The sequence below is a fragment of the Mus musculus genome, chromosome 3 (genome assembly GCF_000001635.26).
Source record: "Mus musculus strain C57BL/6J chromosome 3, GRCm38.p6 C57BL/6J".
In the NCBI taxonomy this organism is placed as follows: Eukaryota; Metazoa; Chordata; class Mammalia; order Rodentia; family Muridae; genus Mus; species Mus musculus.
In genome coordinates this window covers 3,500,295-3,518,424 of record NC_000069.6, presented here as the reverse complement: position 1 = coordinate 3,518,424, position 18,130 = coordinate 3,500,295, and the positions used below count along the sequence as shown (strand labels likewise).

The following is an 18,130-nucleotide window of genomic DNA, read 5'->3' as shown; positions in this document are numbered from 1 at the left end:
TTTATTTTTTTTAAATAATAAAAATGTTAAAATTGGAAAGATGCACAAAATCTAAAGAACAGTTCTGCCACAGAAAATTCAGTTTCAAAATCAGCTCATGAAGGGACTCAGCCTCATCAGCTACAAGAGAAACAAAATTAAGATTGCATTTGGTATCACCCCATGCTTTTAGAATATCCAAAATCAAGGTTGCCCATACCCATGGCTGGCAAGGATGCAAAGAAACTCAATGTTTGATTCTGCCCATTGGAACATAAAACATTGCATGCACTAGGGAAACCACTGAGTGTTTTGTTCTGTCAGAACCACCATTCTACTACTGGGCAATTTTACGAGACAAACAAAGCATATGTACACACGAAGACTTTGTACAAGAATCTTTATAGTGGTTTTATTTGAAGTAGCCAAAGACTAGACAAGAGACAAAGTTCATCAGTAAGAGATTAAACAGATTGTGACATTTTCACAGGATATCATGGTCTTCACCAACATTAAATAAATAAATAAATAAATAAATAAATAAATAAATAATGAACTACTGACACTTGTAATAAAGGTAGTGAAGTTAGGGAAGAGAATGAAAGAAACAAGATACAAACAATACTGTAGCATCCCATGGGTATAAAATCCTAGACCAGGCAAGCTAATTTAGACACAGAAAGTAGATCAACCAGAAGAAGAGGAGTGAGTGTTTACACAAGAAATAGCATAAAGGAACTTTCAGTGTGTTGGACATATTATCTTTACTGTTGGGTTTGTATTAGATGTGTATGTATAACTAAAAAGGTTCCTCAAAGTATGTACTTTAAATATAAGTTCTTTATTACCTGGCAATATTCCTCATAAATCAGAGATTTTTTTTTCCCCAAAGAAAGAAAAGACTGCCAGATATAACAACATGAATGAATCTCAGAGTAACAGTACTAGATTCAAACAAAGCCACACAAATGTCTACATACTGTGTGATTCCCTTTCCACAATATTCTGGAATAGGCATCAATGTGAGCCAGGTTCAGATTAGGTTGGCTGTGAGTAGCAGAGGATGCTTCCTGCCCAGGGGCATAAGAAATGGATATGAAGAGCATGGATACAGAAGTTTTTATTATCTTCTTTGTATTAATGGTTATACAGCTGAGTACATTTGTCATAATTCATGGAAATATGATCATAAAAAAGGATGTTAGTGAATTCAACAATATCTAATTCACACACACAATTTCCTTGAGAATTCTTTTGAGAAAAGTTAATGGGCTTCTCACCAGGATTTTGTAGCACTTTTGTACTAGTGAACACTTATGTGCATCTTGGTGAATAGTAATTATCTTAAGTGTATTCACTTCAGACATGATCAACTTAAAAGACAGCAATAGCTTATTCCACAGTGTAAAAGGCAGTGCTTTAAAATAAGGCTCTCCATACATGACTACTGTGATTACTGTGCCCCTTCCTTCCTCATTATGGTTTCATAGTCAGTTAGTAAATACATACTCCTGAAGTTATCCCAAAGCGTAGGCATTCCTAATGACAGTCCCTAACATCGGAGACATTACTATTCATTAGATCATCATCCAACATTCAATCTCCATGCAAGATGAAGTTAAAAATTATCAGACCAGAGAAAGAATAAGTTGCAATGAAAATGACATGCAGGGCAAGAGCTTGACCAACATTTCAAGAAAGGTACAGAAGACTTGCAAACTAAGTGGAGACTGGCTTGGATGAAAGAGGCAGGTAACAACAGTGGTGGCTTATTCAGAGTGCTCTAACTAGAAATGTCACGTCTGATGGCCCATATATAACATAGTGAATTTGAGGAACTAAACAAATTATTCCACCTCAACTAAACTGAGAGGATTGACCTGTAATGGTCAAAAGTCACAATATGAGGGGTTCAATGATGGAAGGCCTGTGTTTTCAATAAGCACATTAGGAAATTAACTCATGGTCACAAAATCTCTGCTACCTTAGAACTTGTTGGGCTACCAAGGTTAAGAAAATACATTATTGTCAGTTATAAAAATTCTCATAGGAAATAAAAATTACTTAGCTGAAAATTAATCAAAAAGCAGGGTACAGTATTCTTTGTAAATATAAAACAGCTTTCCTAAATGACCAAATAAACTTTAGTTTTGCAGAATAGATCAAATGTTAATATGAACCCACGTAGAAATGGGATCATTGAAATATCACAACTTCATAATGACTGTGATCAAAGGGAAGACTTCACTGTACCTGAGGCAGGCCCATACCCATTTGGCAAATATTATGTTGCAGAAATAGTACCAACAGCACAGAAGAAAAGTAGAAAGACTAGGTGCCTAGACAGCAAACAGAATTCAGTACATGACCACTACATATGCTTAGAGGATGTGGTTCTGGCAGCTTCAGCCACTCCTATTCTCTCTGTCTGAATCCCATCCTTACCTCTTCATCATGGGTATGACATTTTATACCTGGGTGAAGCTTCAAACTATACTCTGTCTCTCATCTCCCTTTTTAAAATCCATACTCCAAAATGCTGCAAACCTAAAAAGTAGTCATAATCCTAACTATTTAAATGTTTTGATGGCTTCCCTTTGACTAGCCAACTAGCTGCAACTGTTGTCACTCACATCCACTACAGCTGACCTGTGAGCCTGGGCTCCTCAGTTTGCCTTCTCACATTACTCCTCCTCCAGGTGAAATCTACATGCTTCCAACACCTTTCTCAGTCTCCCCAACATGGTCTAATAAGCACAGAATTAATTCTGTGAAATTTCTCCGAGTGATCCAAGCTAAATGCATTTTTGTGCTTTTTTTTTTCCCACAGCTTTATGGCAATTACAAATCTTGATCCCATCCTGACTACTGTATGTGTTTGCCTTTCCAGTAGATTATTTATGTTTGAGGGTGGGGATTCTGAATTATGTTTGCTTTCTAGTACCTACTTTTTTCTATGTTCCTTCTATGCACTTAGTATTATCCCTATAACTTACTTCTAAGTCAATATGAATCAGCGTCATTTGCAAATCATGACCATTTAATCTAAATAAAATAATATTTTTGAAATTTTTTATGATTCACTTATTTTTAGCTTATAGCCATTGGTGTTTTGCCTGCATATATGTCTGAATTAGGGTGTCAAACCCCCTGAAGCTGGAGTTACAGACAGTTGTCGGCTGCCACATGAGTGCTAGGACTTCAACCCAGGTCCTCTGGAAGCACAGACACCACTCTTAATCACTAAGCAATCTCTCCACCCCAGGAAGTATAATATTTTCAAATTACAGATTCCACAAATTTCATATAAAACAAAATGATGACAATGAAACAACAACCAAACAATCACCAAACAACTAACCAAACAAACAAAAAGCTACAAAGTAAGGTATACTATGTAAACATAGAAGTTGTCAAATGCTTTCAAAATTAAATCACCATATCTGGATGCTCTCAGCCAACACAGTCAGAGCAGATGTAGATACACTACCTAGATGTTTTCCACAAATAAAATGTTCATGTTAATAATGTAATATTGTCACATAATTTGGAAGTAAGTAAATATGGTTCTCACATCACAACTCTTTAAACTGATGTACAGATACTCGAAGAAACTTTCTCTCAACAAAACTGAGATTTACACACAAGTCCTACCAAAGCCCAAGCACATTTAAAGCCCATGATCTATGCTGGCGTGAATTTCTCCCACATTCAAAAGTCAAAGGTTCTCTGAAGTCAGGGTCAGTCTATACAGACATCACTGGAGATCCATCACCAGTCAGAAAACTTGATTAAGTTTCTAGAAGTTCATAGATTCTTAAAGCTATATGCCCTTTGTTTATATTCATAGGACAATTTTTGAAGTAAGAGCAAGTGAAAATAGGTGACATTTAATGATTTAAAGTAAATTAAGGAAAAGAGATGGCTGAGCAGTTAAAAGAGCTCTTGCAGAAGGCCAGAATTTGGTCCCCACCATTCATATCAGTGGGATTATAACACCTGTAACTCCAGCTCCAGGGAATCTGACACACTTTTCCAGCTTCCACACACATGTACATGAATAACTAAAAAATAAATATAAATCTTTTTAAAAATATTACAAATAGACAGGAAGTGGTAGCTTTAATCCCAGCACTTGAAGGCAGAGGAAGGTTGATCTCTGAGTTCAAGAACAGTATGGCCTACAGAGCAAGTTCCATGACAGCCAGGGTTACACAGAGAAGCCTTATCTCAAATAGAAAACAAATAAACAAAAAACAGAAATGAAAAATACCAGAACAAAACAAAACAATAACAAAAACTTATTATAATTCATTTTGTCCTTTAGTTTCAATACATTTCTAATACATTTTGAGCTACTTATGAATTCTGCATAAAACCACTATGATTGAACTCAAGGTAGTCACAAAAATGTGGCCCTCCATGGTATCTGCTGATTCTACCACATAAAGATCACAGTCACCCACTATGTCTTAATATATAGCATGGGAAGTTTGGGTACAGCTGCTCTTTAACGTGTACTTGAAGTGAATGGGCAAAACATGTACAGTTACATCAGTACCCAAATATGTAAGCCTGGAGCTTTGCACATGACACACCAGGAACTAGTTCTCAAATATACTTTGTGACTTAGAAGTTCCTTTCCAGACCAAGTGCAAGGGAACATGGCTTTGCCTTATAGCACCAAGGTTTCAGCCCTCATTTGAGGATACCTACAGCTTGAAGCACTGGATGAGTATATGGAACATCTATAGTTCCTTTTTGCCTCTGAGCCACATGGCAGCACCTGAATCCCCAGCTTTGATCTCTGGGAATGATGTACCCAACTTACTTTTTTCTGTTTCATTTATATTATTTATGAGATAAATAGAATATTAATACTGACTACATAGGATTATTATAAAGACATTGAAATTGCCTAGAGCAATATGTTCTATCTATTATGAACTCAATATTAACCAAAATGTGTGTGTGTGTTCATGTGCGAGTGGACATGTGTGTGTTTGAGTCCTTAACTGGTCCATCTATGACATTAAGTCATATTTGTAAATTACCCATACCTTCATGTGTGTGAATGGCAGAATTGACAAAGAAGAGGATAGTTTTTGCAATGAGAGAAGTATTTGCAGTGACAAGTATGCATCAAGGTGTAACCAATTGTTGCTACCCACACAGGAAAACTTCTTTTTAAATATGTTGTTTAGTTTTTGTACTAAATTTTTATTTTTGTGCTTATATATAGTAGTTCATGTGTATGAGTATGTTTGATTGTTGTTTGGTTGTCATCATTTTGTTTTGTATGAAATTTGTGGAATCTGTAATTTGAAAATATTAAACTGCCTGTGCTGGAGAGATTGGTCAGTGATTAAGAGTGGTGTCTGTTCTTCCAGAGGATCTGCGTTGAATGCATATATGCACTATGCACATACATAAGGGGACAAACACAGGTGCTCTTCCTCAGGCACTCTATACCTTTACACCAGAGCCAAAAAAAAAAAAAAAAAAAAAAAGGGAATGAGTGGGTAGGGAAGTGGGGGTAGGGTATGGGGGACTTTTGGGATAGCATTGGAAATGTAATTGAGGAAAATATGTTATAATAAATAAATAAATAAATAAGCAAATAAATAAATAAAAAAGAAAGAAACAGGGTTTCTCTTCAGTCTGGGGCTCAGGGATTAGGACTGACCGACTGGCACACAAATGTCACAAATCTCTGCATGTGTTGAGATTAAAAGAGTCAACACCAGCATGCCTGGTTTTTCAATGCTAGTTCTAGGGAAACTCATATCTTCATGCTTGTGTCACAAGCACGTTACCAATTAAGGTATCTCCTCAGCCATTAATTAATTCTTTGAAGTAATGGGCAAATTATGGGATTTAAGTACATATTCTGGTGCAATATACAGGTAACAATAACCTCAACATACATGCTCTTCCATTATTACAAAAATTATTTATTGTATTTGGGAGGGGGGGTCAATTTAAAGGGATTAGCTCTTCTTACCTGTACCTCCTGAAGTAGAGTTATCAAAGACATTCTGGCATGCCAGATTTAGAGACTCCCATCTTTGGAAAATTGGTTACATAAATATCCAGTAGGGCATGCTGGCTAACTCCTGCAATCCCAGCACAGGAAAATACATGTGAACCTGGTCTACCCTGTGTGTAAAAACAAAGAACTGAGGAGATAGCTAACTTTGTAGAGTTTTTACGTCGAATACACAATCTAAGTCATGTGATGGAACATACCTGCGATCCCAGAACTAGAGTAATAGAAGAAAATAGGCAATAAATTCAATGTTATTCATTAACTTAGCATTCTCAAGGCCAGGATAATATAGGACCAAAAAAAAAGTAATAAAGGAAAATGAAGAAAAGAAGATGATGGCAAAGTAGAAAAATGGACAAAGATAAAGAATCAACAGCCCATAACTATGATCCTTCATTTAAAATTGTAAATTGATCCTAGTATGAGAACCCTCTATTAGAAATATGGTAACCCTCTATCAGATGTAGAATTGGAAAATATCTTTTCTCAATCTGTTGGTTGCTGTTTTGTCCTATTATCAGCATCCTTTGCCTTATGGAAGCTTTGCAATTTGATGAGGTCCCATTTGTTAATTCTTAATCTCAGAGCATAAGCCATTGGTGTTCTGTTCAAGAAATTTTCTCCTGTGCCCCTGTGTTCAAGGCTATCCTCTATTAGTTTCAGTGTTTCTGGTTTTAGCTGGAGGTCTTTGATCTACTTGGACTTGAGCTTTATACAAGGAGATGATAATGGGCCCATTTGCATTCAATATCCAATATATACAAAGAACTCAAGAAGATAGATTCCAGAGAATCAAATAACCCTAAACAAAAGAGTTCTCAACTGAGGAGTACCAAATAGCTGAGAAGCACCTGAAGAAATGTTCACCATCCTTAGTCATCAGGGAAATGTAAATCAAAACAACCCTGAGATTCTACCCCACACCAATCTGAATGGCTAAAATAAAAAACTCAGGTGACAGCAGATGCTGGTGAGGAAGTGGAAAAAGAGGGACACTCCTGCATGGTTGGTGGGATTGAAAACTGGTACAACAGCTCTGGAAATCATTGTGTTTGATCCTCAGAAAATTGGAACTGAAGATCCAGCTATTCCACTCCTGGGCATGTACCCAAAAGATTCTTCAACATATAACAAGGACACATGTTCCGCTACGTTCATAACAGCCTTATATATATAATAGCCAGAAGCTTTAAAGAACGCAGATGTCTTTCAGAGGAATTGATACAGAAAATGTGGTACATTTGCACAATGGAGTACTACTCAACTATTTAAATAAATGACTTCATGAAATTCTTAGGTAAATGGATGGAACTAGAAAATATCATCCTGAGTGAGGTAACCCAATCACAAAAGACCACACTTGGCATACACTCACTGATAATTGGATATTATCTCAAAAACTTGGAATACCCAAGATACAATTCACAGACCACATGATGCTCAAGAAGAAGAAAAACCAAAGTGTCAGTACTTAGGTCCTTCTTAGAAAGGGGAACAAAATACTCACAGGAGCAAATAAGTAAACAAAGTGTGGAGCAGAGACTGAAGAAAGGCCATCCAAAGACTGCCCCACCTGGGGATTCATCCTATATACAGCCACCAAACCCACACACTATTGTGGATTCGAAGATGTGCAGGCTAACAGAGCCTGATATAGCTGTCCCCTGAAAGGCTCTGCCAGAGTCTTACAAGTACAGAGGTGGATGCTCACAGCCAACCATTGGACTGAGCACAGGGTCCACCATGGGATCCTCAATGTAAGAGAAAGGACTGAAGGAGCTGAAGGGGTTTGCAGCTCCATAGGAAAAACAGCAATATCAACCAGCCAGAACCCCTCCCACCCCCAGAGCTTCCAGGGACTATACCACCAATCAAGGATAGGATGGCCTTGACGGGCATCATTGGGAAGAGAGAATCGATGCCCCAGTGTAGGGGAATTCAAGTGCAAGGATGTGATGGGAGGGAGGGTGTGGGAACACCCTCAGAGAAGCAGGGGACGAGGGATGGAATAGGTTTTGGGAGGACCAGGAGAGGGAATAACAGTTGAACTGTAAATAAAGAAAATATCCAATAAGAAAAAAAAATTTTTAAAAGTAAATAAAAGAAAATTTAATGAGAAAAAAGGAAGGAAGAAAAGAAAGAAGGAAGGAAAGAAGGAAGGAAGGAAGGAAGGAAGGAAGGAAGGAAGGAAGGAAGGAAGGAAGGAAGATGGCAAGCATATTAATCAATAGCTGCACAAATCAAAACTACTGTGAGGCCACCAATGACTTACCAGAACCAGTATCTGCAGCCATCCCTGGACAAAGGGTAATAAATACAGGAGCACCTATTAGGAGCTAAAAACACTATGGTGATGTTGGGAGCACAGGATAAGGTAGGCAAGTGCTCTATCACTAAGCTATATCCCCAGCCACATGACAGCATTTTTTACAACTGGAAAGCAAAACATTGAAAAATCCTGATATTACCCACCCAGGGATGCTTTGTATCCTTCCCATAGTATTACTCCAATTACTAAGAGATTACTTCAAACTGAGAATCAGTTTTCAACTAGAGTATCAACATTTTAATACTTGATATCTAGTGGGCCTAGCACAGACATAGTTAGAGTAAGAACTTTAATAGCCATTTAACATTCATGAGCTGTACACTGTGAAGACATACACCCAAAAGTCATCAAAGACTCCACACACAAGGAGAAGGGCATCCTCTTTATATTTTGCTATAATTTACATGATGCTTCACAAACTAGAATTAATTCTGGAATTTATAGAAATAACAAAGATTTTGAAAATAATGAATATTTTGAAAGTAATGAATACTTACTGGGTTCACAACACTATATATGACAATGTTTAAGATACTTCCATTCTCTTAAAGCTTGCTGAGAACATCCCGATATTTGTAGACCCATAAACGAAGAGGAAGAAGATCAGCAAGGAGAAAACCAATTGCTACCAATTTCCACCATGCTTTGAAAAGTTTATAAAGCAATTCCCAGTGCAACCAAGGGAATACAACACTGAGTTGGTCAAGGGCTTCAGACACAGGAAATCAGGTAGCCTGAGTCAGAAGTGTGAGAACCAAGTGAGCCTACTGAGGGGTGGAGCAGGAAGATGATTACAAACAAATGGAATCGCCAAGGTGGAGGAATAGTACATCCTTGTGAAAAGAAACAAGTCACCTATAAAATAAGTTGTCAAGGATAGAGTAACTAAAGCCCAAACAGGAAATTCAGACACCACTGAGGTTTTCTATTTACAGAATATCCCACAATGTTTTAAGCTCTAACCCTTGTCCTGAGATGAAAACTGAGATTGTTTTGCATATTGTAAAGAAGTACTTTAGCTCCATTTGCAGATACCCTTAAACACACATTCCCTCAAGTTGGGATCGTCTTAGACACTTCTAAGATCTTATCACATACCTAGTTCTTGCCATTAGACACCGAATGACTTCAACTTAATCCAAACGTGGTTTAGCTCAACATCCAATAGGTCAAATCTTCCAAAAGAAACTGACCCTTTAACTAGCATATACAATCGTCACCAACAGCTTTACCAGAAAGTGCCTAATCCACAAATGTCTGAAAGAGTATAGGGGAGCACACTTGAGTAAAGGTCATGGGGGGGGGGGGATATGCTTCTGCACCAAGCACCAAACATCACTCCTCTGTAGTCATTTAATGTCCAGTCACACGTACTAGCTTGGACTCCGCCTCCCTACCTCAAACTTTCAGGGAACCCCTCACCACTACAAACAGATCTTGGAATCATGTGACCAGCAACAGCCACCAAAGCTTTCCAACCACCCAGACACATGCAGAGCAGGTTCTAGTTTTCTTTTTCAAGGGTTTGAACATTCTCAAGCTCCAGCAGCTTCTGGTTTTTTTTGTTTTGTTTTTTTGTTTTTTGTTTTTTGTTTTTTGTTTTTTTCTGGCCAAGAGGTCAGGGTGCTCAGCCTCTCAGCCACCTTCTTGGGGGAACTGAGACTCCCCGTGCAGAACAGCGGCCTGGTGTAGAGTGGGTCATTCGCGGGCACTGGGCGCGGGCAGAACGACTCACCCATGCCAGCGGCAATGGAGCTCCCGCGTCGCAGTCAGCTGCAAGGCTTGCTCTGCATCTCAGTAGCAGATCCCCATATGCATGCGCCCTGACAGTGACAGCGGTGTTCAGCAGTGCACCTTCCGGAGAGCCAAGAAGTTTTCAGGCAGCCTGGAAATTGGGTGGGGCTCCAAGGTGGCACTGGGATTTTGTTGTTTTGTTTATTTTCCTGGATCTCTAGCAAAAATTTTGGGGGACCATATGCCGGGAAGAATATTAGCTTTGCTCAATGGCGACGATGGTCCAGGGCCTGACTCTCACAGTGAGGTCGATTTACTAAACAAACTGAATCGTGGGTGGGGATGTTAAACAGTAACTAGCGAGCTTCAATGAAAACTGAAAGCGGCGAGGCAGCCTCCTCCCGGGCGCAATCTTTTCCGGTTCTCCAGCCCTAGGGCTCACTGGCCAGCTACTTTCAGAGCCTTCGGGTTTGGACCTCAGTGGCCGTTCACAGCCATCCCTCAGTGACTGCAACACACCTCATTATGATCTCCAGCAGATTAAAGACCCCCTTGGCTTGAAGCCTCCAGCTTGAGCGGGTCGCTCCCCATCTCTCTGGCTAGGTGAACCAGGCCAGGTTGAATTTAGCTGCGCATCTGAAACCAGAGACCTTCCTTTCCCCTCCCCTCGGAGCCAGTCTGGTCTTGGCTGCATTTATTCAGGCTAAGAAATGTTTTAGAGCAAGTGACAAGGAGAAGCCTATGATCATATGATGGAAATCTAAGTCATTGCCTAAGAGATCCAGATGAAGGGCAGAAGTGTTGTTCAAAGGAATTAAATGGGCTTCCTGGGAGCAGGACTGCAGATGCACCTCTAGAGACCAGAGGACCACTTCTTTAAATTGCACTTTGGGCCTGTGATCCTTCTGGGTGCTTTGTTCTGCAAGAGTTCTGGGCAGGGAAGGAAGAAGGCTTTTATTCCTCTTGCAGATATGCCTGTGGTTTCTAGTCAGTAAGTATCTTTTTACATATGAATCAACCAAAAAACTTCTCTCTCTCTGTCTCATACCCTTTGGCTCATTCTACAACCTTCTTCCTTATGAAATGATATCAGACACACCTGTGCTATAGCCGGTCATCTTGGCCAGGAGTTTGTGACAGCAACAGACAGATTTGTGATTTTCTTTTTTAATCTCCTCAGTTTAACATCCTGTTTGCAGGAATGATAGGCTTAAGGTACAATAACTATTTATGCTCTTGAGATAAACAGTTACCTAATCCACAGGGTTTTCTTCTTTTCTGAGTAGGGGTTGGCTGTTATTTTGGTATTGTAATAATGCCAAAGAGATCAAAGAACTAGGTGTGTAGAGGTTTGATTTTCTTTTTCCTTTTTTCTTTTCAGATAGGATTTCTGAACTTTCTCAGCTTTCTCCTCTTGTTGAGAGGGTCTTTTAAAAACAAGATGCTACCTGTTTTAGAAATCAGAACAAAGGAAACATGTCACATACAGTTCTCCTTAAATGTACTTTCCAGAGCAAAACACATTCTTTGGGTGCTCACTGCCCATGAGACCTTGCAAACAATGTGAGGAAAGTGGCTTCCATCCAGGTCATCTCAGAATACCTGCCAGTGTTAGGGACAGGAGTAGAGTTAGATTTAATGAGGCTGATTATGCAAATCTCCCACAGGTGTGCTGTTTACAGCCTCTCTGTGCACACTGTCTTAAAACAAAACAAAACAAAACAAAACAAAACAAAAAACAAATTTTTTTCAGATACTCAATGGTGAGTGAAAATTGTCTAATACAATGCTAAAATGTAAATTGTAATTAGCATAAATTAGCTTATCCTTTGAAACTTTTTAGAGAAGCTTTTCCCTTTCCCTTCACACAAGCTGAGACTTGACACTCTATTGCTTCCAGCAAGGACATATTGTTGGACTTGAAAGGACTATTTAACAGTGAATCGACAATATCAGTAGGTTTGGTTTTGCATGATCAATGCCTGCTGGCTGTGTGGTAGAATCTTTCTCTGATCTACCAAGAAATAAACTAGGGATCTGTTCAAAAGGCCAATTTGTAGAACCTTGGCCAGAAAACTGAATCAACAGCTTTTTACTAATGAAAATAGACACATCTAAGACCAGTACTCAGGAGGGAAAGTGTGTGAGAATTATTGGACTACTTTCAGTGGAAAATCCACTGAACAGGGACAACTTTTTGGGTAAGAACATTAAGGGAGTGGTTTTAGAGAAATGTATGAATGCAAGCTGTTACCAGGTATAAAGAGGTGAAGATGTCGCCCTTGCTTGGAAATTTTACCAGGTAAAGCCAAAGGAGAGAACCAGAGACCATCAAGTAGGTTTAGTAATTATTACTGAAGCTTCTTTATTATGATTCTCCATGGCATGGGTTTTAGTTGCTGAAGATGAAAACTTTCAGTTCTGCAGAGCTGTTCCCTGACACTCTGGTAGGGTGGGGTATGGGCCTACAGAGAGCAGGAAGATATCATCCAAAGACTGCTTCAGGAAAAGGTTCTTGGAAGACACATGAAGCTTTATTTTGCTACCTATGACAGGAGGAAAACTATACAAGCATATTTATGTCTCCTCTGCCACCTCCTTTTAAAATTTATTCTTTAAACATTTTTTAGAGTCCAGACTTTATCCCCCTAAAGGTCCTCCCACACCTCCTCCCGCCCTGTCTACGAGAGGATGCTCCCACCCCAACCCCACCAGGACACCCCACTCCTTGGTGTCCGAAGAGGGTTAGGTACATCTTCTCTGATTGAGTCCAGACCTGGCAGACCTCTGAACACTCAAAATGTTGCTTTAAAACCCTTGTCAACTCCACTTTCTTATCAAAGATCTCCTTCAGCCTGAACCTATTTTGTCCTTCATACCACTCTAATTCCCAACACCATCCTGATTGTCTAAAAAGTCTATTTTTCCAAGAACAGTTCTGATGCACCTATTTATAGAATGGTATGCTGCTCTCCATGGGAGCCTGCTGACATGCCAATGTTGCAGAGTGGGATGCAGTCTCTTCGTGAGCACCAAAAGCAGAAGAAACATGAGGCCCTTTCCATTTGGTTCCCCGGATTCCAAGCTTCTGCAGCTTGCTGCTGGGGGCAAATCTAGACCCACCTGTGGCAGCGAATTTAAAAACTTCATGTCACGTGATGGTACCACAGAAGTCTGATCCTGACAGGGCCAGCTGATACTACCTCCACCTTGGTTGGCCATATTAAAAACCGTGATCCTCTGAGAGCTTTCTGTGGTACCCAGGCCTCAATTGGCTGTCGGGGCACACTATAGGGCAGTAAATAGGATTAACAGCTCAAACTAGGTCAAATTCACCTACAGGAGTCGGACATTCAAAGAAAAAGTATGAAGCTCAAAAATTTATGCACACACACACACACACACACAGTCCTCCACCCTCTAAATCTGAGCAAAGCCTAGTAGCATTTTAAAAGATACTTGCCTGTAAAAGATCTTTGCTGGAATTAGACCAGATCTGTGCTGGGTTTGAAAGAACACTTCACTGAGGAAGCTGTGTTTGGCCCTGGGCAAAGTACCGGATAAAACTGCCTCTGCTCATACTTTTAAAACACCCTGTAAACCCTCGAATGTTTTGTGCATTGGTAGGGAAAGACAAGACTCAGTTCACTGGGCTTGGGGCTGAAGAGAATGGTAGGGCTGCAGGGTGAGAATGGGAGTCGATGCAGAGACCATGATCTGAATTGCAGGCCCCATACATCATGCTTTCTCTGGCAATCAAGGTAACTCTTAAGGGATCCACAATCCTGTAGTTCCCTAGTGCAGCCTAAGGGTAGCCCACCGCCTGTCTGCATGGGGCCAGTTCATTTTTGCTGACTCTGGACCTTCAGAGTCCCTGGACCCAAGGCAGTAGCAACCATGTTTTTCATCTCAGGTACTCTCATCTGCTGTTTGTCTAGTCAAGGTTTACACCTGGTCCCCATCTTTCCACAATTTCAGTAACAAGAGAAGAAAGAAAGGGAGGAGGAAAGCAGGGAAAGAAAATTAATGCACCAAGCAGGTTGAATCTCTGCATACTGATTCTTTAGCCCTCTCATCATCCAACCCAAAATAAAAACGAAGCAGATATTTTTCTAGTCCTTTGAGTGGCCAGATAGATCAGAGGCTTTAAAACATTAAAACGAAAGGGATCACATTAGGGACCAACTGGTCATTCAACTGGGCTCTGCTCTGACCCAGATTAAAATTACTTTATCAGTGGCACTCAAGCCAGAGCTCAGGAAGACCACTCTATATGAGAAAGAGCACCAGACTGCTTCCAACACACTTCTACCTGTTCATAAAAATGCAAAGCCCAGATTTCAAATCGAGCATCTAAATTGAAAACACTCTGACTACGTTATGCATCTGACAGAGACACTGAAAATCGAACACTTAATAATTCTCAGTGTCAGCACACGGTTATTGTGCCAAAAAAGCAAATTACTAGGATGGACCCCTCCCCCTCCTCTTTATAAATTTCCTGTTGAAGTATTGATTGCCAAGGTCTCTGCAAGATTTGCAAACTTTTACAGTCATTTATGGTGCATGCAATAAAAGAGGTGATATGAGCACACTAGTTCAAAGTGTAATGCAAAGATGTATTTGGTGCCCTTGGCAACTATCTTCAATACCTGTTTGTCTTTGTAGAGCACACCCTTCTCTACAATGAGACCCTCTGTAACAGGATTGGCCCTTTACATTTCTACAGCCTTGCCTCCTTATTGAACAGGCACACACCCTGCAAAAAACTCTGTTCCTTTGCCTTCAACTGTGAGAAAATTAAAGCACCAAGCTCACACTGAAGCAACACACTATTTTGGGCTATATATGTCCTAAGGGGAAAAAAAAAGGAAAAGGAAGGAAGGAAGGAAGGAAGGAAGGAAGGAAGGAAGGAAGGAAGGGGAAAGGAAGGGAAGGGAAGGGAAGGGAAGGGAAGGGAAGGGAGGGGGAAGAAGGAAGGAAGGAAAGGAGGAAGGAAGGAAGGAAAGGAGGAAGGAAGGAAGGAAGGAAAGAAGGAAGGAAGGGAGGGAGGGAGGGAGGGAGGGATGGAGGGAGGGAGGGAGGGAGGGAGGAAGGAAAGGAGGAAGGAAAGAATGAAGGAAGGAAGGAAGGAAGGAAGGGAGGGAGGGAGGGAGGGAGGGAGGAAAGGAGGGAGGGAGGCACTTGGAATATTGCCCAGGAGAACAAGTGGCTGTTTGTTGCTGGATTATGGTTTCTCGGTTTTCCTAAAGGAACTGAACACTCAAGGCTGTTCCTTTTGACAGTATAATTCAACATAGAACTTAAATGCCTCATTTGAAACCTTACTCACTTTTACCAGTTTTAATGTTTTTTTTTTTCCTTACTTTTTCTTTAAAAGAAAAATAAGCAATTGCGTGTAAGAGGAGAGGATAGATCTGAGGAAAAGGAAGGGAATTGTTTTAAAAATGTTCCTATTTTTATCCCAGTGGATTTTATCATCTAAAATTGTTGCAAGTGTGAATGCAAGGTATTCCAAGTCCCATACCTGCCATCTAGTGGGTATGTGAGAAACTGCATACTCCGGGAATTAATACTTCATTTGGCTGTCTTCATTTTTTAACACATGGAGTCTAAGAAATCATCATCATCATTATAAAGCTAAAACAAAGGAAATAGGTGAGGATGTGAGGGGCTTTACAGTGTAGTAATCATTTTCCCTTCTTTCTTTAGAAACCATTAATATTTTATGGCTCAGATAAAACCATTTACTATTGCACCACTTTTTCTTCCATGTATGTTCATCATGTAGCTTTTGTTTTATCTAGCATTTTTTGGATTATATTCATTTCCGTCCTGTTGATATGGAACTTTGAAAAGAAAACTGAATGGTTCTTTCTGTTTGAATTTATAAATTAAGTACACCAAACCATCACCTTCACCACCCCTATTTTGAGTGAAATTGGTTATATTTCATTTATGAACTTTTTTCTTTTTGTTGTTTCTTTGTACTGAGTCTTCATACTTGTAGTTCAAGTGGGGGTGGAATTTATGGTGATCCACCTGCCTCAGTCTCTGTAATACTGTGATAATAGACATAAACCAGCAACACAATAGCTTGTTTTCTCTTTGAGACAGAATTCAACTTCATTTACAAGGCTTACCTTGAATTTAAGACATAGCCAAGATTGACCTTGGGCTTGGCAATTCTCCTATCTCAACCTCTCCGGTCTGGGATTACAGGTATGAACCACCAATCTCAATATGACTTCTAATGTCATGTTGTATTATAATCCTCCAAAATTTGACCTTAATAAATATCAAAGCTGGTTCAAACCCAGTTGATATGACAACTCGATTTTCTAAAGTTCACATCATAAAATAATAGTACATGTAGAAAGCACGCAGAATTCAACAGCTATTTAAAAATTACTCCATGTTTAATGGTACCTCACCTCCCTTATCTCCCATTAGTGCTTACCATGTGCAAAGCTTTGCTCATGGGATTTTTATTAGCTAGCACACTGAGTATTTACAACACCCCTAGAAAATTTGTATCATTAATATCATTTTATAGGTGAAGTCCCTGAGAGCTAAAGCTGGGAATCCCAGAGCTAGTGAGCTTCCAGACCAAGACCTGCTAGGCTCTTCTATGTTGTGCTGCCTCCCATGGAGCAAAGAAACAAAACTGATCATTGCAAGTCAAGTCATAAGAGAAAACAGATGCTTCATGTCCAAAAAGAAACATCTGCTTAAGGCACACAGTGTGCAAAGTCTTGGATACCCAACTTTTAAAAAAGTTAATGTAAGTTCTTTGTAAAATCTGATATTAATCACACATATCGTAAAAAGTAAATGACATATTTAGTCAGCCTGTATATCAGTACAACCTTTGACAAGAACATTATATTTTTTATCATAGATTAGTCCTATAGCCCATGCCCACTTTTGCTTCCATTTATTTGTGATAACACTGATCTTGAAAATATTGAGGTAACAAAAATTTTATCCTTGAATTCAGCTCATTTACTTTTTCTTATTGCTTCTTTTTAATTTCATGCTTCATTTTCAAATGAGTATATGTTTAAAACAGAGTTTTCTATTCTATATGCAAGATAGACATCCTTTTTAAAGAACATATATTTTATAAATATAAGCAGGTTACACATTGAAAAATTTTTACTGTAATTACCACTTAATAAATTTGTGTTTATTATCTATGCCTTGGGATTCCATCTTGCTCTGAGGGATACTGATAAGTTTTGAAATGGTAGGTGAACAGTTAATGACAAAAGATGTTTTGTTTGTTTGTTTTGTTTCAACACACATATTAAAAACATTGGCTATTAGGAAGCAATGTGTTTTGTAGGAATTGATTTAACATTAGATTCTACCTTCCAAAATGGAGAACAGCTAGCTTAGGATTCCTATCTTGGTTTAGTATTCCTGGGTGAAGCCAACAGTTCTGCCTTCCTGATTGATACTCTCCCTCCCTCCAAGCAAGATCAGACAGCAGATAAAAGGAAAGACTACAGCAGTCAAACTCTTTGTATCTCTCCTGTGTATCCATGTAGATCTAAGTGTACCTTCTTTGCAGGAGGAGATATTGATGCTTTCACAGGAAGAAAAAAATTCAGAGTCTGTTTAAGGTTAATTCCTCTACCTGTATTCTTGATCCTGTCTCTTCTTGCCATATTTGACCTTGTTCTATCAATTATTTCTGTTTCTTATATCTTCAAATGCTATCTCTTCAATAGCAACTTCCCTGCAGGCTATAACTAAGTTCAAGTCTTACCAACAAACCAAAAAGTGTTTAAAAAGCAAGAATATAATTTGCTGTCTCCGTGTTGCTCATCCCCACCCCCCCCCCCGTGTTACCTTGTTTTGTATCTTTTCAGTCAAGATTCACTAGGCAAAGCTCTGTGTGTGCACCTATTGAAAGATCCTGGCAGAATGTAAAAGGACACAGAAGACCTGAAATTGGCAAGATAGACGTCAGTGTTAGCAGAACTAGCTTCACTGATTTAGAAAAATAGAGGTGCACAATGCTCTGGCCAATC

General features: G+C 39.4%; 1 protein-coding gene across 1 annotated transcript in view; it reads right to left on the bottom strand.

The window, feature by feature from the left end:
- The window catches only part of Hnf4g (hepatocyte nuclear factor 4, gamma), a 151,771-nt gene extending 141,376 nt beyond the window's left edge, over window positions 1–10,395 (bottom strand). The window contains exon 1 of the mRNA NM_013920.2: window positions 10,093–10,395. Within this exon, the coding sequence (NP_038948.1) occupies window positions 10,093–10,096 (4 nt within the window). The 5' untranslated portion in view covers window positions 10,097–10,395. The remainder of the gene's footprint in view (window positions 1–10,092) is intronic.
- Between the last annotated feature and the right edge of the window lie 7,735 nt (window positions 10,396–18,130).